Source organism: Tympanuchus pallidicinctus, unplaced genomic scaffold (assembly GCF_026119805.1).
Source record: "Tympanuchus pallidicinctus isolate F22 unplaced genomic scaffold, pur_lepc_1.0 scaffold4, whole genome shotgun sequence".
NCBI lineage: Eukaryota > Metazoa > Chordata > Aves > Galliformes > Phasianidae > Tympanuchus > Tympanuchus pallidicinctus.
This window is the reverse complement of record NW_026294758.1, coordinates 48,495,685-48,518,886: the sequence shown is the minus strand read 5'-3', so window position 1 is coordinate 48,518,886 and position 23,202 is coordinate 48,495,685. Positions and strand designations below refer to the sequence as shown.

Sequence of the window (23,202 nt, the reverse complement as noted above, 5' to 3'; positions counted from 1 at the left end):
AGTTTGCCATATATTTCTCAATATAATAATAACAACAGAAGTTATTTTATACTACTGCAACAGTTAATTGCTATGGGCAGACTCAGAGTAAACACTGGGAAAAACTGTTAGAGCACATTCCCATTCACAAGAAAGTACACAGACAGGCTTAAACTGAAGTAGTCTTGAGAGTCAGTAGCCTGAGAAACAAGGAAAATCATGAAAAAATGTTTGCATGATTACTTTTTTTCTGACATTGTCAAGCTGTTGGGCATGCGGGCTTTCTTTTATATGTCTCATTTATTCTTTATCTGAGAAGAGTTCCAATTTTGATAGACAGTGAGCCTTGAGGATCATATATAAGAGGAAAATGTAATTGCTTTTCCCTAAATTAGCCAATTCTGTCTAGCATATTGCCCTCTCTAATGAAATTTTAAAACAAATGTGAGACTGAAGCATGTATATAAACTCACAGTAGAACATTTTGTCTGCACACAGTTTGAGCCTTACAAAATTATCCTTCAGTGATTTGAATCTTGGTGATATTTTGGGCAAATGGAGTCCTGTATTACTGTAACAGATAAGACCATACAGCTTTTTAAAGGCTTTCATTATTTTCAGCACCAGAACATCTTTGTATTCTCTACTAGTTCTTCTTACACATAATCTTGCAGGAGAAAGCAGTTGTTGTTAATGGCATCTGGAAATTTGGAGATGGAACATGCAAGTTTATGAAAGATGCATCAATTACTGATTGATGGCTTAAACTGCAGAAAGATAAATCAACCACACTGCTCTCTGAATCCTGATTAATTCTTTGCTGATGAAATTTAGAAACTAATTGCTGCTGCAGATGCCCTTCTCTGAACTGTGTCCTCAGCATTAGTCATAGAACCAGAAAGCTACTAACCTCATCTGACAAGCTCTCCACACGACTACAAAAATGGAAGAAGATTTTAAAGTACTGGTTGAGCTCCAAGATCAGCTGCCAGAAAACAAGTCTGGGAAACGCAGCACTAGGGATGTTTTCAAAATCTTTTGTCCTTTTATAGCAGAATATTTGCTTTTATTTATTTGCCAGTACAAAATCCCTTATATTATAAAACTAAGGCTCTGTACTGTTTGGAAATTCCAGCTGGGCTGGATTACCTAAGTATACAACCAATCAGTCTCCTGTGCTGCATGGTTAGTTTGACAGTATAATATAGATATGTAAATCCCCATTCTCTTGCACAGAACAATGATTTTCATGCTCTGATCTGCTATATGATATATTTCTTGAAAACTTCTGCACTGAAAACTAAGATGTGTCATTTCACTTCCCTAAATAGCTGTGACAGAGATGAGAGATGTAAAATTTACTCAAATGCCCAATACTGGCAGAAACTTGTGAAGGTCATGCAACTCTTAGGACATTATCAAAAGGTTCACAATAAGGTAAATATTTATTGCTTAAAACAGCTCACATTGCTAAAGTATTGGTCATCTACACACCGGCCTATGTTTTAGTAATAAACATCCTGGCAAATGTGGTTTTTCCAGACAGCTGCACAGAACTGAAAGATGATTAGAAAATTGAGGCAAAGAGAAAAACAAACCTTAGATATCATTGTAATTGCCCTCTAGGCTCTGCCACTATTAATTTACACAAAAACTACCTACACACTGGCCCAATGCTCCCAGTGGTCTGCATGCCAATAGGCTGGAATCTCAACAGTTTATACTACTGTTCAGATGGCACTGTCAAAAATGAGAGGCCAAGTGGCTTTCTGAACTGCCAATGAAATTCTCTAGGTACTAGGAAGCTGATCAGAGTGGACTAAGATGCACATGTCCTGTGTTCCTGTAAGAACAGCTCTCCACATTGTCCATGAACATGTTGCTCAAGCACCATTACAACTCACAAGAGACAGAATTTACTGGAAATATGAAGAATTAATAACGGGATAGGAGAATCAGATTAAAACAGGAATACAGAGGGTGCTAGGAATGCAGAGATGGGTATGAAGTCAGGAGATGAGAGCTACACGATCAGAATAGAGGCTACAGTACAAAATACTATTAGTTTAGGACTTTACAGTCAGATGGAAGTAATGGGAAAAAGTTTAGGGCAGGTGGAGAGAGGAGTTACAGTTGCCTACTTTCAGGAACAGGCAAACTCCACAGGCTCTTCCTTTATCTCTAATAGTCCATCTTCCTCCACTCCAACAAGCATCTGCTACTTTGGTTAATAAAGAAATAAGGTCAACACAAATCACAACATCTTCAGTGTTTCAGAAGGCCAAGCTCAGAAACCTTTTCGCTTGATCTCTTGATATGGCTGATCTGCAGATCAGTATAGCTGATACTGAGGAAGACCTGAGCATGCACATGGATACAGGTCATATCTTTTCAAGGTGCCAGGGAAATTTGTTATTTGGTCTTTTTCATGCAGTAGGACACACTACACTCAGTAGGCTAGAGCATCCAGATGTAGTTCAGTCTGTGGGAGCTCACCATCAAACTCTCACAGGCTAAATCCAATCACAAATCACATTTTCCCCTTCCTACAGCGTGACAGTGAAAACAGGGTTGCTCATTATCAAATAATTTAGGTGTTAATAACATATGCTGATGTCTCAAGGGCTAACTTTCATGGAAATAACCACAAGAGAAACTTTAATATCCAGAGAGAAGTGAAGAACCGATGTAGTGAAAAAGCATCAAAAACCTCCCCTCTGGTTCAGACCTCTCACAAACAGAGATGCAGCCTAACGCATGTTAGGCACAAATGACAGTATGTTCTGAAAGGTACAAGATCTTCTGAAAATGTCCCCCTTCCCAAGCTAAAACTGTCATTCTATGACCTTGCAGAAAACCCTTAGAAAAAAACCTATCCAAGGCAGTACCATACTGTGGCAGACACCGCAGTGAAGCCAAGGCAACCAGGGTGTTAGTAGTGGGACAGTGTTTCACAATCAGAACAGAAAGCAAAACACACATTCTTTACTCATTATTACAGACATCCAAAGAAAAGTAATGTATTCTTGGATTTAATGAGCGGCTATATTAAAGTGGTATGTGTATGGCTTAAAGATATCCTCATTTTTAAACAAGCAGCATTCTGGCCTAATTGAGCTAATGGTAACTTAGTTCCAGAGTTAACTAAATCAAAGCAATAAGAAATTTCTAATCAGATTTCACTGCACAATAAATAATTTTCTATGAAAAGCTGCAGTCAAGGAATTACACACACACACAAAATCAAACTTCATGGAATTTGCATCAAAATATGCAATGTATTGTTAACCGTGCAATATGTTAAGTTATTCTGATATGCAATTATTTAAAAATGCCCATATCACAACCACAGTAATAAAAAGCATAAAGAATAAATAAATTATGTTCCAGAATCCAGGAAAGAAAAAAAGAAGCACTGTAAAATGCGTTCAGTTTTTCTCATTCTACAATATCAAATTTGTTCAGTTTTGTAGAGCATAAGCTACCGGTTTGCTCTGAATGAGGGCAGCTCAGATTTATCTTTCTGCATTCTGTTGTTTGGTTCTTGCAACAGATAAGGGAGAAATACTTAGGGGAGAACAGGTGTTGATATTCAGCTGAATTTATTCTAGTGATGACTTTATCACTGTCTGGCTTTCCAGTGTTCGTAATGTTCTAAAAAAGGGATGCACATAACAGGTTTGATTAGACATAACAATCCTCACTTTGTACACTGATTCATGTTGGGAAAAACAATAGTCTGCAAAACAATAGTTTGCAAATACAGGCAAAATCCCTCAAAATGCCATTGCGGTCCATAAAAAATACTATTACAGTGGAACTGGAGACATCCTTCCACATAACATTCAAGTCAGAATATGGTGGCAGATGCCTTTGAAGGCTGTAGAACAGCAAGAAGATCGCCATCTTTCACATGGCAACTACTACCAGACTCCTAAAATATGAAAAGCTGACAGTCCTTTATTCAAGCACAAGATAATTTGCTGAATTTTTTATTATTATTATTTTTTGGCTTTGACTTGATGTACCTAGGAAAATTAATGTCATTAAAAGTCTCCAGAAATGTCTGATTGCGTACTGCTTACCAGTGCCAAAGCTTTCCTCCCCACAGAGTGAGCAACGTCCAGAATCCATGAGATTGGAAAAATATCTCCATCCTGTTGGTGTTTCATACACAGGAACCTTCATTACTTTTGCCACTCTGCAGAAGGCACAATAGAACAATAAAACACCACACATTTCAGAAAGTGCTTTTTTTTTTTTTGACACATAGCTTGAGGTCAGTCAAGAACTATTCTAGGTTTTGCTGTATCTCCAAACAGCTGAGCTATAAAACAAAACAAAACAAAACAGATGAACAGCACCACTCAAAACCGATCCCTCAACACTTGATGTCAGCAAGAACCTAGATAAGTTTATACACTGCAGTACTTTACAAGAGGTAGGAAGCTCAGCTAAATTGGCTTTACCAGTACATTTCTCTTGTTAATGAGCCGGAACATGAGTTACATGTAGAGTTTTGTTGTATTAATGCTTTCCTTAAAGTTTGATCACTATGTTGAAGTACTTTCCTTTACAAAACACAAGAGGCCAACAACTACACGCTAGGAAGACACTTGTGTTCATGCGTTCAAAGCCAAGCCATTACAGGTGAGTTTTCAAAGCACAACATCTACTCTAAAAAAGCATTTATGTGATTCTGTGATAAGCTGGGTTTGCAGTCCTTTAGAGGGCTTTAAGGAGCCCTCTACAAAGCTAAGGATTTACACAGACTGAGTATTACCATTCCTCTTGATTCTTGTTCTCACTGCATTTTCAACTGCTTTGTAATACGAAAAATGAGACGTGAGGAATAGTCAATCTGATTGACAAAGGACCTCTCACAGAAAAATAACTACGATGACTTACATAGGTTGCTCCTAAAGTAGTGCCTGCTATTTATTCTCACGGAAACTACAACAGACACAAAGAGCACAAGAACACTATTTCACAGAGTAAATTTCCAGCCACAAAACGCTGTTTCTCAACACAGCCACCACCATTAGCTATGCATTTTCACCAGCAATGAACAACATCCTGCATGGCACACTTGTAAAAATCTGCCTCACTGCCAGTGTTACCTTTGCTGAAGCACACCACCCACCATCTCACTGTGCTCACATTCTTTGTTTGATCTCCAGAAGTATCCAACAAGCATTGACGAATGTCAGTGGGTGCAATTTTTTCCACATAGAGGAATACAATTTCCACACCTCTGCTTCATACGCACTTCCATGTCAGACATCATCTCATCAAACCGCCCCAATGCTGCCACCTGTCACACAGCATGTATGTAACAGAATACTGGTGGGAAGTTTCAATCTCTACTGTCATAGCACCAATATCCACCTCTGACATCATGGCCCAACGTAATAATAATACAGGAGACATTACTTTCAGAGTCCTCATACTTAATTTTAACTACAGTCAAGCCCAAAGTAGACCAGGTGGAATTCAACCTGCTTAACACAATCCACCTAGAACTCATGAGTCAAGGCTAAAGCAGTCACCTCTCTGATCAACAGAGAGACCTTTTTTCAGCCAGGCTGCTGCTCTTTCTTAAAGCAGGTGCATACTGAGGTAGACAGGATGACCCTTCCAAATGTGCAAATACTGACCCTTTTGAAACCTGAGTGAAAGTTCAGTCTTCCAGAATTATCTGCAAAATCTTTAGTTAATCAGAGCCGTCTGCAAATCCTCTTTTTTTTTCTTTCCATGTAATAAAGATCCGTTGCTATCTAAGTCTCCTATTCAGCCTAGGTGTTCATTGTTGCATTGTACGTTATATCTAAAAAGGGTATTTTATAAATGAAATCAAATAAGAATTGCTGATACTTATTTGGAAAGAGTTAGAAAGAATTACCTAGAGAAAAAAAAAATGCATGTGTTTAATCTTAAACTTGTGTTCCATGTCTGTAATGTGAGGTAGAGGCAAGTGTATACCTTTGTGTGTTCATACAGCAACAGCTGTATTTTTGGGCCTTAGATACCTCTGCATAACAGAAGTCATACAATGCAGAGCTTAATAGGTTTATAGTTGGCTCTGCAAAAAAGCAAAAACATAAAAGCATTTTAATCTGTATGTAGTAGTAAGTGCAGGCTGGGAATGGGACCATCCTGCCAAAAAGTAGAAAACAATACAAAAGAAAGCAATGGTTAGCACGCTGGAAGAGCAAACACAGTTCTCTTGAGGTAGCCTAACAATGCACCACAAATATCTCTGTTTGCAGAAATGTTCCAATATCCTGGTTTTAGAAGAAGGAAATCCCTTCCCTTTCACTTTTCTGAATTTCTCTACTTTGGGAACGAATAGACTCAGGTGGACCTCCTTTGACCAGTACAAAAAGCTTTCAGGATTTTGTTAAGCTTGTTCAAAGTTTTCTGGCTATTTGGCCAGCTCTGAAAATACACATGATGATCCTTTTGGTACTGGGTTTATTTTAGACTAAGCCTTTCAAGCAAACGAACATAATATACATATAAACACATAAAGCTTACACTGAAATACAAGATCATTTCTTGCAATTCTTTTGTTTTTGTTCTTGAATCTTAATAGAGTAAATTAGTAGAAGCAGCAAATTCAGGTCAAATTTAACAACTACATATCAGCAGCACTGAAGAAAAAGTTACATCATATTATGCAAGAAGGGCCAAGTTCGAGTAAATAAGAGACTTGACAGTACATCATATCCTGAGCAAAAACAACTTCTTCTCTGTTGTGCCCAGAGAAGGTTCACTTTCCCCTCTATGCCTGCTTTCCCCCTTTGAACTGTCCCTTCTTTGAGCAAGGAGTAATTCTGTTTTCAAGGCTGTGAAAACAAAAGGGTTCTATCCCAGTTGAGTAATGCAAACCACACAACAATTTTTCTTCATCACAAAACTACAGAAAGGCAATAAACTGACGTTGTGAAGTGACATTCAAACATTATCATATCTAACAGGCCTAGCTTATCATTTCATCCAAGCAGCACGCTAATTAGAAAACATACGGCTCTTCCACAAGCCCCTTAGCCAACAGGTTTATCCCTGTCTTGCCCAAATCTGTGCCTACAGTTTCAGTAATCTGAGGAGAATGTACACTTTAAATACAACAGTTTTAAAGAATCACTGTCTGCTAGTAACAACTACTGGCATCACAGAATAAATTCTGGTAAACAAAGGCATAGTTCCAATTCATGGATCAATTCAACAAAGTCTTCTGCATTTAGCTGAATCTCAGAAACATGTAAACCCATCCTAGCGTTCCACAGATGCTTTTAGAGACACTGTAGTTGCTTCATATCTGCACATAATACTTCAGATTCCTACATTAAATATGACATCATTAGACAATAAAGATGAGAGCTATTTTCCTGTAGCACACTGAAAAATAAGCATCCTCTTTCTTCCTAGCATTTTGCTGAAACAGAGAATCACCAGTGGAAGTCCCAGCACACACATGTGCCTTTACCATGCAGCCTATAAACATGGCAAATGAGGGTTCCCAAAATTCTTAAGGCTGCAGAAAAAGAGCAAAAATGTGCTACCTCAGCTCAAACAAACAGCAATGCAAGCTACAGGAAAACACTCTGAGAGGAAGGAGCTGGGAAATTACTACATCTTCAAAGACATGCATGGTAAGCACAAATCAAAGGTGGAGGCACAAGGGTGAGTGTAAATTTCACATTCTACTAAGCAAAGAAAAGACTATAGTGAGGGCTTCTGGAATGTTTAATTCTGCAACAACAACTGCTGACAAGTCATGCTGTATGTTCTTGTTCTGGAACACAGATCCATTACAATCAATGCTGCTTTTAGCAATGCAACTTCAGGATAGCTCAAACAAGCTTGCATATACACAGTTATTTAATTTTCTCTTTAATTTCTCCATGTTAAAAGTGGGAAACTGAGTTCTGTGACCCCTAAATTCTGGGGACTTAGAAATGGAAAGTCAAGGAGTTACAGTGAAGGGGGTTTTTTTGTCTATACGAGATCTCTTGGTCATGTAGGATATCATTTCTCTCAGAAAGTGAGTTTTGGAACTGGTCCCATAAAGAGATTTTAACTAGAAGAGGCTGTGGACACATTGCCTACCTCATCTGAGGGAATTTTTTATGTCCTTATATGTACCATGTCTCATTGTCAAGGTACTGATGCAGCAGTGCTCCTTTAGGGACAATACCTAATCCTCTGAGTTCTCTGGGTGTAGGCGTGAGTTGTCAAAAGGTCTGGTAAGAATATATTTCCAGAGCAACTCAAGAAGACTGGCAGAAAATATGCCATGTGAGTAGGTCCATTTTCCTGGACTGTTTGAGCAGAGGCGTTCTATTTATGTCTAACCACGCACTCAGTATACCTGTGTTTATATGTTCTGTGAGTATGAACAATGCAGAAGGAATACAGCAATCCATGGGCATTCTGGCTCTTATCACCTCAGACATTAATGGGATTAACTTCAAACAGAATTCCTGTTTGCTTTCTCTCAGCGTAAGCGCTCACTACGTCAATGAGAATACATGGTAGAGTTTCTTGTGCCTTCTGCTGCACTGAGTAGCTCTTGCTAGACAGGACACAAGGTATTTACACTCAGGCCTAAACTGCAGGGCATTCATTTCAATCATTCTGTCCACAGCAGAGCTAAGGGCATTCATTTCCCAGTATGTAGAAAAGTAAAGGAAAAAAACTTCAAAGAGTAGTTATACATACTATTTAAAACTATGTTTTGTGAATTAAAAGAAAAAAAAAAAAAAAAAGGCAGCAGCAGCTGTTCTTACATGGGGAGATAATAAAGTGAGTTAAAATTACTGTATGGTTACGTAGTTACATTTACCCTTCTACTCTCACTTTTATTCTGAAGAGCTAGTCGCTCACTATCTATACTTGTCGTCCACTTTTTATTAAAGCAATAGAACACACACAGTGCAACTATAAAAAGCAACACCAGAAAATAGCATTGTTAAGTAGAACTGTTAAGTTGATTCTTACTTAGGCTCTGCAGCAAGGCTCACCAAAGCGTGAGCTGGAAAGCTCATAATAGAGTTAAAAATGAAAATAATGACAAGATTCACAATGACGATCAGGACTTTTAAAAATTCCCTGTCTAAAAAAAAAAAAAAAAAAGAACAGTTAATTCTGAAACTGTTTCTGAAAGCTTTAAGAGACTGATGTGGAAAATCTACCTGTTCTGAAGCAGACCACTGCACAACTTACCTTACAAACTGACACAGTTGACAGCCATGTGCAGATCACCTAATTAGGAAAATGCAGGGTACAGGACTCTGGATTCTGTTTTGTCAAGGAAAACATTATCCTGCTTAAACTGTGTGAAAAAGTAACTTCCCATTGAAAAACATATATAGTTAAAAGGGTTAAAAGGAATATCCTTACGAAACTATTCTTCCAGTTTTCCATCCACAGTAGACAACAGATTATTTTTCACAAGTGGACTAATAATTGAAGTGGTCTTCAACAATATCTATCAGTCTCTGTACATCTGTAAGTCACTGCAGTTTTGTAATAAAAAGATACCATTGATTGCAGTGGAATAATCATTATGTTCACAAAAGCCAAAGGAGGTTTGCTCCAGCCTGTTAATTACATTGCCACAAAAGGACCTGATGAATACCTGTCATTGAGATATAACAAATGGTCTGGGGCAAGCTGACTTTCTTGTGTTCAGTGAAACTTTTATAAATTCTGGGAATAGATCAGTCAATCAAACAAAACTGCTGTGCCAGAATTATGACACCCATTCACTGAAAAGATAAAGGTCACAACAAGAAGGGGAAGGGCTTTCTTTCACAGGTCTTGTGAACAGCAAATGACTGGCTAGAGTTTTGCACTGCAGGTGAAATGCTGGCTTGGGTAAACTGCAGCACTGCACTCACTGGAGTCTTAGTGGGAAAAAAAGAGAGGGACATTGAAAAAAACATGCAAGAAGTGGCTACTGAGTGTCTTCCTCTTATCTTCCACCACCTGCAGGCGTCAACTACATACATGAAACATGCTCACGGACACCTGAGCGAGCAGATCTCAAAATGCAGGCTGGTACTTCATGGACACATTTTTTTCCACCCCACTCCTCTCCGTATAGCAGGTGCTGAGGTAGACAAGGTGCTTAACCTTAGGCAGCAAAGAGTCCGATTCTGCAGGAGGACAAGCACTCTGAGCACTAAGTCAACAGAAATCAAAGGAATCTGAGAGACAGAAGTACGGGTCACTGTAGGAAAGTATGTAGCAGTGCAGCTCCTCAGAATATCACTGTAACTGCTTCTTTCAGAGGTACTGGCTATAAAAGAAAAAGGTTTCACATTGGGTCTAAACCTCACCTTTAACGACTGAAGTAGACCATGTTATATAATCTCCAGCTAATTAAAAACCCGATTCAATTTAAGGCCTAAGGCATACATTATTTTAAAGTCTATCATTTGACTAAGAAAATCAATTTTTCTTCCAAATTATGTAGTCTTTCTTTGTAAAGTATTTGAGGTAAGGATCTGTACCTGGTTTATCAATAAAATAATTTCTCTAGCTGAAAATAACAGTCTTGGTATGGTCTAGCCCTGGCAAAAAATGCAGTTTTTGATATTTTATGAAGTGTCTGTAATATTTTTCAATCCTGAGATCAAAATAACTGGCTTATGCTTTCCTACATCAGTTTTTCTTTCCTTCAATTACAAATTCTGCTTCTCTTCTCACACTGTATTGTACAGCCTTTGTTAAAATGAACTTAAGTGCACTTGCAATCAGACCCACAATTTGATTCTTTTGGAGTACTGAGATGACATATAAAACTGAATGCCTATCACATCACCGTATTTTCTTCTCCATCCAATGTCTGCATTAATCACTTCATTTTCTCTCCAAAAATCATAATTCATAATAGTTGAGAATTTTTTTTATCTTGAGTTGAGATTTTTTTTTTATCTTCCTTGAAAATATGGACTCATTGCTTTATCCACAACAAGGTCCCCGCTCCATTCTCAGCGCATGACGTTTCCACTTATTCTGTATTCTCAACACAGTAATGCTGGAAGTCTCCCTGCAACTTCATTTCTCATCTCTAGAAGTTTAATAATTGGCCACCTTTGGTGACTTCTCTCCTATTCTCATGATTTCTCAAGGTGCAGGAGTTAACCTTCTTCGATCCGATCAGTAAGTCACCCACTTTTCTTTATAATGGTGAAACTCCTAGCAGTCTGTGAGAAATTCGCAGCAGTAGCAATGACAGCACCACAGCACTGGCACCAGCTATAATACAAAATAGATGTTCTGCTTCTGGATGTTTTCATTCTGTCTGCACCACCTTCCCATAAAAGGCTTCAACTGCATATTGTGCAAGGAGCAGAGCTAAAACAACAGCCACCCCCCCTTTTATGGTCAAGTATTACAGTGTTACCCTCTCACACTCTTTAATTTATTAAGTAAAAAGCAAAGGAATGCTAAGTGCTTGAACGTAACACAGATAACCAGGACATCCCACTACGATATGAGGGTTGGCAGAGGGGTTATCAGGAGAACAAGGCAGAAAAAAAAAAAAGAAAAAAAAAGATACGGAGAGCTATTTTCTTTCTCGCAGAGGACTACAATAACAGAAAACGACAAATAAAAAGCATGTGGAATGCCTTAGCTACAAAGGGTCTCCCCACCCCCACTAAGTTTTAGCTGTAAAATGCTTCTGTAAGTGGACTAAAAGTACACTGAACTAAGCTCTGGTGTCTGAAATTGCTTCTGCATGAAAATAGGCAGTTTCAGGTGGATTTTCTTGCCTGACAATAGTTCTGAAGATGGTTACAGATTGCTAATAAGTGCAGAAATCAGATCCTTATTAAATGTAATTTGGGACAATTTGAATTCCCTTTCTATCAATAGAGCTTCATGGAATTCATTCAACACCAAGCACAGTGCCAGCTCACTGTTCCAATATTCTCTCCTGCCTCTTAGACTCACAATGGCCTTTCCCTGTTTAAATGCTTTCAACAGCACAAACTAAAAATTACCCCAGCAGAAAGACCAAGTCATATAAACACTACCTACCATTCCCATGCCTTGTAACACAGCAACCACACACACCAGAAATTTGTTTGAGCTACGCAGAACACATTCATTTTCAGCACAATTACCACTATACTCCATAGACATGAACTACTGCATGGAAAGTCAGCCCTTTGGCTTTAAATTCCTAAAACCAAACAAATTAAAAATTTAGTGTCTCCCTTTGGATCACTCCAGCTCACTGGATTTTACTGACCTCTGTATAAGTAGACTTCAGAAGACTTGCAACACCTAAAGAAGAGTTAAGAAACACTCATCAGGAAACTCAGACTCTGAAGTGCACAGTTGGGCCCTTTTTACATTTACATTCCTTATTGCCACCTATAGGCCATGGTATGAACTTACAGTTTAATATTTCCAGTGACAACACCATCTTCTTGCACAGACATTTTGTAACACCTAAGGCATTATTACAAGGCCCTTGCGCAAACAAACAAAACAAAGGCAAAAATACAGCAGTTTTGAAGCACAATACCCTTCAGAAAACAACAGTATAGCCCCAGTTTATGCCCCAAAGCCAACAGGCTATTCTGTGATGTAATCACAGGTGGTAAAAGTTCACTCTTGTTTAACTATGCACTGCTGAAGCTAAATGCATTTTCACACAGGTCAGCTCTATTTCACACAGCTCTACCTCAGAATTCTACAAAAGTGCTGTAGAAAGCCTCTGCTTTTTCCCCGCTGTTCAGGGAGAGAAAGGTCAAAGCAAATGGCCAGCGCAGCTCATTGCTTTACCTTCAGAACTGAAGTGATAATCCTTTCCACTCTGGGCAGTATGTATAAGGACAGCTTTTATGGACACTGTACTTCAGTCCTAATTTGCTCTGGAGTGAAATGCGACTGATGCAGAATTAACTGATGGCAAGGCACAGAAAGTGCACCTTCAAGGTATGAAATAAGGAGACAGCATGCAAAGCTCAATCTTTTCACCTCACATTCACAAGTGCTGCAAGTAGGTTTTTGTTGTAGCAACCATAGTAAGAAATTGCTGCTAGCATTAAAACTACCAGTAGTGCCAGTTTACATATATATTGTCACAGTGAGACTGTCACCACTCCCAGCTTGTGGTTCAGGGGACTAGGAGGAACTGAAGTATCTTTTCCTGAGGAGTTAATTCAATTTTAAGGAGTTGTGCTGAAGGAGGCCAGATTGGCTTAGCTAACAAGGTCTTTAATTCAGCTTTGGTTCTAAGTTCCCTTGCCAAGTATGGATGACAGCAAAGAGTCCTAGCAATGAGATTCCAGAGGAGACAAAAGCTCTCTGAACAGTTATGTGCTTAATTCAGTTTAATCAATGTTTGTACATACATAAACTGCCTACATTTACATCTTTTCAAGGACCTACAACATGAAAGAAATTCTAACAAGAAACACTCACTGTACTTTCTCAAGAATTCCTCCTTCAGGCAGGAAACTGGCCAATGAACCTGTAACATCTGCTCTTGCTCAGCTTAGCTATCATGGTAAGGACAGCACTGTCAGCAGAAAATCACTGTAGCTCAGTCTACAAAACACACCATTCTTTGCAGTCTCCAGACACCCTCCAAAAATCTCCTCTGGCAGCTTTTAAAAACATCTCAGCCTTTGACAGAGCAAGTGTTCATAAAAAAATCAGAAATTGACACAATTGCTCAAATCCAGACATTTGTATAATCGGAATAAAATAAGAACAAATAAATGCTGACATGGTGGTGCTTGCTTCACTTGAAACTGCTATAAAATGTGGAATTCTACAGTAATAAATGCAGGTCAACAGAAAAAAAAATCATGCCTGCCTTTTTCAAAAGAAAAATTAATTTAATCACAGTGAGAAACACTTCACTATAAAAAAAGTATTTGTACTGTTCCTGCAGGCACTGGAATCAGGCCAAATGTGAATTCACATTTAACTGATAGAAGCAATCCTCAGTCACTCTTTACTAAGAATTAGTTAGCTGAAAAAATTCGTTTTCAAGCTATTCATAATTTCACCTATCTTGAACTCCTTACATGGCCAGCACGTTCCCTTCCCTTCTCCCCTGCTGAATGTTAAAAGTCAGATTGAATGTGCGGTGTTTAAAATTAAATCCAGACTATCAGTCTGAATGTCTATATCTGGACTGAGTTTGCTAACAGCAAGATTTTATTCTTAGAATTTGTAGTGGTGTCCTTTCCTGTTATGTATGAGGGAAAGCAGTGCTGACAGGACAAGAAACAAGGAAGAAGATCAGAAACAAATCTGCATTTCTCAGGTACAGCTCCACAAAACTCACAGCCCAAGTTTTACTGAGTGGAGAGGACTAAAGTGATTTAAGTTTTGCTGAACCCCCACCAACCATAGGCAGCACTGAAGGCTCAACTGATAATAAAGCATATTGTGCACACAGCACTATTCAGAGATCTCTAGCCTCACAGTGAAGAAGCTTATCTGTTATGCAGGAAGCAGACTGGTCCCATCGGTGTGGCACCGATGTTCTTTGGTCTCCTTCACAGATTCGGTGCCTTGCTAGCACAAACACACAGGCAGTGGGACTCTAGATAGAATATCTGCACTGCTCTGTGTTATATAAATGTTGTGTGACATCAGTATGGTACAGGCTTTTCTGAGATGGAGCACTGTCCAGAAACTTTACAGGGCCTTACATGATTTCAAACTACAGTACTGTCTGTGGAAAAGCAACCCAGTTTTCTGAGCTGTGTTTCTCCTCGTCCTTCCAAACCTTCTCAGCCCTGTTCAAGCATACCACCCATGCTAAGATTTATGAACAGAAGAAACCTGGGAGGCTTGTGCTAAGAGAATGCTGACCCAGTCACACTACAACTTAAATTTCTCCTTTACAGGACAAGTGTTTTATACAAGGGATCAGAGCCAAGCAGTAATGAGGATAGCACATAATAAAATGGGGAAAAGATAAAACACTGAAGTAATGGAAAAACTAGTACTTCATGAAATTTTTATTTCTTCTGTATTATTTTAATACATATACTATAATAACTTTTCATGTTTCCCTTTAAATCTCTGGGGTTTCATGCAAACTTGAAAGTAAAGTATGTACTCTAGTATTCTGTTGGGCTGATGCCAAAAGGTAAAGGTCAACTACTTTCCTTTATTGAGTTTCAAGCATCCTTTAAAAAGCAAGACTAGTTACTTGTTCTGCAAGACCTGTTTCCAATCTGCTAACAAATCCAGCACCTTGCAGACAGAAATACTGCTCCTTAAGAAGAGGGAAAAAAAATGATGCCAAGGTGGATAGGTCTGTGTAAATAAAGATAAGTTCAAATGTTTATTATTTTAAGTACTTCCAATGCACAAAAACGGCTGCATTCATCCTCTTGCTCCTCACTTCTCCTCACTGTGTACATTTGTAGAGAAAAACAGGATGCTGTGAACACACCCCAACAATTCTTTAGTTTAACTAAAAAAATTGAGATGTTTGTATGTGCTGAAAGTGGATACTGCATGCGCTCCTCTGACCTAAAGCCTGCAGTCCCTTCCATTTTCTTTACCTAGAGGTACCAATTAGGTGTGACCTTATTTAACCTTATACTCAAGGTTCATCAGCTAAAACAGTTTCACCAGATATCAGTAATCACTAGCAAAAAAGTCATAGCTGAGACAGATTCCAAAGCTTGAGGAAGGGAGGGCAGCTTTTCAGGTTCACACGGTGAAAGAAAGCCCTTCAGAATGAACATTTAATGAGCTCTATTTGTCCCCTCTTGTCTCTACCCGCTCAGATTCACCTCAGTGCAAAATGCCAGCAGTCTCCTAAGTCAAAGGGCAATGTTTAAAGGATCCTAAAGATAATCCATGACTCAGCTCACTTCCTATCAGGAGAAACTTGTTATATGTATTTTACAGTTACTTTCCAGATTCTGCAAGACACTGAAACCACCCATAGAAAGCAAGGAAGTGGTCACACATGCTACAGGAGACACATAGCATGTGAGTCTGCCCATCTGAGGAATCAGATAACTTATGAAAGAAAAAAATGACATGTAATGATATCTTAATCATGCCACCTTGCACTGAGGAGGGTCGACAGGCATATTTTACTACCTACAATCACAATATTTGTAGTGGTGTTGGAGGCAAAAAATATGCAAAGCATGGGGCTGCACTCTCACTCCACCTAGATGGAAAGCATATTGTAAAAAGTGAAAGAAAATATGAAAAACTTGAAGAAAATGTAAAGAAGGAACAAACAAAAATCTCTAAAAATCCCATAAAGAACATTAATTACAGTGGTTATGGATGTCCTTTAACCTGTATAAGCTATAATGATTAGTAATGTTTAAGACATTTCAGTTAAAAGTCATACTGGAGCAGCAGGAAGATAATGATGAACTTTTTTAGTTGGAGATAGCAATAAATGCCAATTTGTAATAAATGCTTACAAGAGCACAGACAGATCAGCAGGATCCCATGATGCTGAAGTCCTATATATGCCATCTTTGAGATCCACAACACCAAGCAAAAGAAACAGAAAGGAGCAATCCTTAAATCCCACCACTGTAACATTTTGGCAACCTCATGATATTGTTTAATGGTAATAAACACTATTTGGACACCAAAACCCCAATAAAAACCCTAATACTAGTATGGGTTCATCAACAACAAAGCCCATATTTATCAGAAACACAACTGAGTGATATTAATTGCTGCAGTGATGAAAACATGAAAACTTTTACTAGTCTCACAGGCAAATATGGTAGGGTAAAAACTGTTTATATATTACATCAGTAAGCTATATATATGGAAAAATATTATATGCATATGTATGTGTATTACACGTACACACACGAAAACATCATCACTCTGCCTTTGAAGTGTGTGTTATTTCCAGGAATCCAAACTTCCGAGTTTGAGAATTTCTGACCAACAGTATCACAGTAACTAATGTTGCTTTTCTCGTTTCTCTTGGTTAGAAATGTATTGGAAAGCTCTGCACTCCATGCAATGTGTGTAACTCTTTATTATTAAGGGTTTGTTTTCCTCAGTGCGTGGGATGCTAACAGGCGTCCTCAACACAACGTTCCATACCAAATGCTATTCTCACGTCGCTTCAGTCATCGGTTTGAGATTCAAATCCAAAACATGTAATTTTGCACCCTCTCTCATAAATGTTTAAAGAGTCAACTCCCAAAGGAAGTAAAATCTTTAGGACAGAGTCTGTGACTTCTTGCTGCACGAAAACTTCATTTTCTCCTTCATACCAGACCTAACCTAGAATCACTAAAAACAGCTGTTGACATGTACAGTATCTAAATAAAGCTGTGATAAAAGGCAAAAGGTGAAAGTTTTGGTAAAGTCAAAAAGTAAAGTCAACTAGCAAATGCAAGTACAAGTACATGATGAGATATGTGCTTTGGCAGCAGCTAACACAATGATGTCTTTCACACAATAAAACCTGTCGGCACAATACTCAGAGTCCCTGCAAGACGAAATTCTCACACACATACTCCAGATCCACACAGAATCCGGGGTTTGGTTGCAGATAGTACAGAACACTGATAAAGAGAAGTCCAACCAGCTGCTAAGCACATAGCCATGGTCTCCAGATGCACTGCAGTAATCCCCTTATTCATGCCCTTCGTGGGCCGAGACACAAAAAAATCTTTTCTTTACTATCTCATCACTACTATTTTTACTAGCACTCACATGTGTGTACATAGTTAACTCCTCTTTGTCAATAAAGGAGGAAGGGAATGGACAGCAATCAGGAACTCCTGGCATTTTCAATGAATCTATATATAACAAATTCTTACAAAACTTTTAAAGGTTACAAGCTTATTTTAGCCTCCAAATTTTGCTTTGGCTTAGGAAAAGAGAGACCATGCCCTGTTCTAGGAAAAACAGCACCCCCATGTTTATATATTTGTTTGTTTTTAATATCACAGCAGAGTATATTAGACTGTGTCCCATTCCCTGACTGTTAAGCTCCACCAGTAAAGACAGTGATTGTGCTGCAGATCCATAAGAATGACTGTTACTGTTATACTGCAGTATACTGTAATAATAGCCTACTGTGTTACTGAATTTCTCACAGACTCTTCTCAGTATATGAACAGAACCAAATAAAATAACGACTTGGTTTTATAAAGCAAGCTTTTCCCTGGAGAAGAGGATTTACCTTTCAATATCAGACACAACAGAGCACAAAATGGCACAAATGAATACTCTGCCCCATTAGGATTTGGCAAGAATATCAAGCAACAAAGAAAGGAGCGTCAGAAGGAGCCACTGGGCATGCATGTGGCAGGGAAACAAAACAAAGCTTGAACAAAGAACAAAGAGTGCTGGAAGTTTCCACCCTCCCACCTTCCTGTTGCAGCCTAGAGCCCCACATGGGCACCGCAACAGAGAAAACCTACATTTCCAGCAATAAAAGTGATCTATGAAGTCAGAGATGGAAGTGGAAAATAAAGAGTGGGACAAATAGAAGGAAATAAGTTCTCTCATTCAGTAGAAACTGTCAGGGAGAATTTATTTTAACAGAAAAGAGATGTCATAAGTGGAGAAAAGATAGAGGGTGATCTGGTGTTTGCCTCACTTGCCTCTACAGATACATACTCAAGGAAGTCTCAGTAAGGTCATCCCTAATTAAGGGCAAGACCTATATTTTTTACAAAAAATACAAAAACCTTATGAACCAACTACAGTGAAAAGACTTTCCACTAATTCAGATTATACACATGGCCAACTGTTATTAGCCCGTTTCAGCTCTTTTACAGTGAGGTCAGCTGGTTGAAAAGGCACTGCATGCCTGTGTTCATCAACCAAAACACAACACAGATGTGAAAACAGCCAGAGCATGACACCAAACTGTTATGACAGCAACTGAAATTGGAGTTTCTGTATTCTGATTTGTCCAAATAATAAATAAAACAATGGCATTAGGTATGTCACTGGCTGGTTCCACAGTTTCTTCTTCACCTCATTAGCGCTGCAATACTGCAACCATCCTCTCACTCAGAGTTGTCAGCAGGACAGCTCAGAAAATGACCAGGAAAAAAAAAATAGTGGATCTTCTCTATTTGGATAATCTCTTGGATTTGTAAGAGAAGGAAAAAAAATGAAAGAATCAAAACTAAGATTTCTACACATCACTTTTTGTTAATTGCACTAACTACAGGAGTGCAGTAGTGCTACTATACTCCCGCAGTACTGCAACAAGTCCTAGTCTTGCTGGAAGGGGGCACAGCATAGGGGCATAGCAGCACTAGGAAAAAAAAAAAAAGTCAAATTGGAAGGCACCACATAAGATCTCTAAACCAAATGTATGACCAAAGCAAGGTCAGCTATGAGATACGACAAGTGTTACTCACAGTGTTTTCCAGACAAGCACTGTTAAAATCCCTTGTTCCAAACTATTCAGCCTCCTGTCCTCTCACCACACAAACCTGTGAAGTGCTTGGTTCCATCTTAACAGCCTCTGTGTAGCTACTGGTGGCTTGTATGAGGTTGTGACAATGACATCCCTTCTCCATACTATCAAATCCAGTGCTCCCACCACTCCTCTTGGGGCTCAGGGTAAAACATGAATACAAAATATTGAAAACATGGTGTTACAAATCTTCTTAAAATGGAAGTAAATGGCATCTGCAGCCCTACTCCCAATAACAGACTTACTCATTTTATCACCTAGACAATCACACTGGTCAGACTTAGATCTATTTTGGTTGCTTCCTAGTGATCTCGTCAGGATTTGGACTTCCTTACACTATCATTGTTTTATCTCTTGTACTCTGTGTATTTTAGAGAATTAGAATTACTAATTTTTCTATACAGAATCACACAGAATCACAGAATCACCTGGGTTGGAAGGGACCTCAAGGATCATGTAGTTCCAACCCCCCTGCCTAGCAGGGCCACCAAACATCCACATTCAGATCAGGTTGCCCAGGACCCCGTCCAACCTGGCCTTGAACACGTCCAAGGACGGGGCATCCACAACCTCCCTGGGCAGCCCGTTCCAGGGCCTAACCATACAGTTTTCACAAAGAAGAAAAGTGCTTTTACAGTTTCAAGGTAGTGGTCATATCTATAGAGTAAAAGCAAATTCAGAAGAAGAAACTATAATGTGCCATAGAAACAAATCTACTACAGCATAGCTGATGTTGGCAGGGGCCACAGGATCCCAAGCAGGGACACACAAAGCAAGGTGCCCAGAACCATGCTCACACAGCTTTTGAAGGTCTCCCAGGAGGAGACCACAGCATCTCCGGGCAGCCTGAGCCAGTGCTCCATCACCCACACAGTAAAAGAGAGGCTCTTGATGTTTGGACGGAACCTGCTGTGTATCAGTCGGCACTCACTGTCCTGTCACTGACACCACTGGAAGCAACCTGGTTCTATCTTTCTTTTAGCTTAGAATACTAGATTTTGGATATTGGATATTCTTTACACCTGGAATATTCTTATACTGGCAATTACCAGAACATGAAATATATATTTCAGTACTTTTCATATATTCTAGCTGTAGAAATGATTTAAATAACTTCATTCTGTTTTGACTGCAGTGTACTATTTGAAAGCAAAAGTGGTTTCTCATACTCACAGTAAACACAGAGCTTCAGTGGTAAATTACAAAACTATTAATACTGAGAAAGGAAAATTCCATTCTCCTTTAATATCAGGTTCTCCTACGAGCGCTCTCTCTCTCTCACACACACATATTCATAACCCTTTTCAGAACTCTATTCTGATTTTGGAAATATCTCAGTTGCCTTTCATTTCTGCACAGAAGGAAACAGACGAAAATGTTTCTGCCCCTACAAAATTAAACTGACAATTCAATCGACTAAGTCTGAAAGATCTGTTCTAACAAGGCTCCCAAATGTCTTCAAATCATGCTACGTACCCTGGTTCTGTCACAGTCTTACACAGACCTTGTTCAAAACCCCCAGAATGTGAAGAACAATTTCCTGTCTTCTTATTTGTAAACAGTAACTTAGCAGAACACGCTTAAGAAACATACATAAGAAGTAGAATTCTGTTTTTGACATTCTGTGCCAGAAAGGTTTTCTTTGACATCAGCAGGAAATTTACCCATGAAGGTCATCCATTTACAGAAGTCCTTTGATGGGAGAGGTCAGTTTTGGGCTGGTACCAGCTGTGCTGTCTGGCACAGATGAAACATGTTCAGACACGTTAATCCATGTGGGAGCCTTTGGAGGCTGCAGCCCAAAATAAATCCATGGAAAAAAAAAAACAAGGGGGGCATTTATTTTAAACACTCTTTTAGTAGTCATAGCGTCTTCTTCAACTGTCTTACTGAAAAAATTCTCCAAATGTTTAAATTAAAATGCTTTTGGAATTTTTTTTATCAGGATATTTGTAGACATTCCTGTTGCTTATTCACGTTTGTATACGTTTTGAGATATAAGACAGATGCAGCACTGGGAGAACTACTGACCTTCTGTTTCCCAACATCTGTCTATTGCACAGTGCAAGACTTACTCAGAAAGACTGGTAAAATGTTTATTTTTCTTAGGTGGTTTTCACACGCTGCATGTTAAGCCCAGACGTATGTTTGTTTGTTAAGACTGCAAGTAAACTTCTTAATAAGTCAGTCACGTCTGCAGTATATGTTTACATCACACCAAAAATAGAATACTGTTTTAACCTTGGTGGACAAAATGTGGAAGTAAAATTCACAGCCAAGATGGAAAAAAAGCACTGTACATCTTTCAGTTCATCTTTTAAAGGATGACAGCTTTCAGTACAATTTTCCTCACTCAGTCCTGAGAACGGCTCGCTGCACAGCCAATGAACCTGCTCACTCCAGGCGACAGCGCCTACACCTGCCCACCTCATGCACTGGAGGCAATCCAATGACTGTAAGTGGGAGCAGGGCTGCCCTGCAGCCTGCCTTTTTTAGTTGTCCTCAGGATCACAACTGACCAGTGAATCCCTTTCAGGCCCAAAAACTAAGCTGTGTGCCAAGTAAAGATGTACGCCACAGGACCATCCTGCCATAGAGTACAACTCAGTTTTCCTACTGATGTAAGACACTCCTGCGTCCTTTTCTTCCCAAGGAATGAAATACAAGTACTGAGAAACATAAACAAGCAATTCATTCTTACAGAAAGTTCAGAAATACACAATACATTGACAATAACAGCTAAATTACAAGCATGCTGTACAAATGAAACTAAGGCACAGCTAATGAATGGATGTCAGTGTTCTGTAAAGACATTTCTTCCTCCACAAAGCTTTTGAAACACGCAATATATGAGTACATAAAGCACCTATCTTTTAGCATTTATTAATATTGCAATGTCATTTTAAAAGTTACCCTTCCTGAACAAATTTGCCATCATACAATGCTAAACAACTTTTTATTATACTCCAAACACATTAAATTATATTCATGAAAGTTTAATGCAGTTGTCTTTTACAGAGTTCTAGAACAGACCTTCTACTTGTTTTATTTCATTTAGTTTAAAAATGGCTTGTACGTGACATGGAGTTGATTTGACAGAGGTGTCTTAAAAATCCACAACAAGCCTCTTACAGATAAGAGAAAGTGAGACTGACTTATATGACTGAAGAAGATAACAAGAGCTATGTCAGAACTGGCAGAGCTTGAACAAATCACAGTCACAGAAGTGAACACTTTTACCTAGTTGACTGTAAACTGTATTTATAAATTGGGGAAGTCTTTATTTTGGAGTATCCCTTACAACAATAAAGGGCATCCATGCCAGGCAAGGGCCATGCATACCCAGCTTTTTGCATACACTCTGTCATTAAAACAGGTGAATTAAGAATACCGAAGAAAAGCAGGCAGCTACAAGCCACTTACAGAGTTACAAGAGGGACAAAGAAATCCATAGAGTATTTGTAAACTAAAAATTCAAGGAAATAGTCACAAAGACACAATTGGAATGTGATATGCTATTCTCCATAGCTAATCAGAGTTGCATATTTCTTTAGTTGCTAATGTTTCTTAAACAAAAATAAAAGGTCCCTTTCATTAATTGATCCAAAAAAACTTCTTTTTTTCTATCTGTGTTTACAATTGGAAGATTAAGCTCAAAGCTTTACCTTTGAAATCTATGTTTCTGCTTCACTGTAGACCTCTTTCACTTCATATCCATCGCTTAGACTTCATTTTTCAAACATGGTGTTTGAAAAAAGAGTAACAGTCAATTATCAACATAAAACTTT

At 38.7% G+C, this 23,202-nt stretch overlaps 1 protein-coding gene across 1 annotated transcript in view; it reads right to left on the bottom strand.

Moving 5' to 3' along the window:
• Window positions 1–23,202, bottom strand: part of PGM5 (phosphoglucomutase 5) — a 69,966-nt gene that overhangs the window by 23,713 nt on the left and 23,051 nt on the right. Inside the window, exon 7 of the mRNA XM_052701538.1 lies at window positions 4,065–4,180. Within this exon, the coding sequence (XP_052557498.1) occupies window positions 4,065–4,180 (116 nt within the window). The remainder of the gene's footprint in view (window positions 1–4,064; window positions 4,181–23,202) is intronic.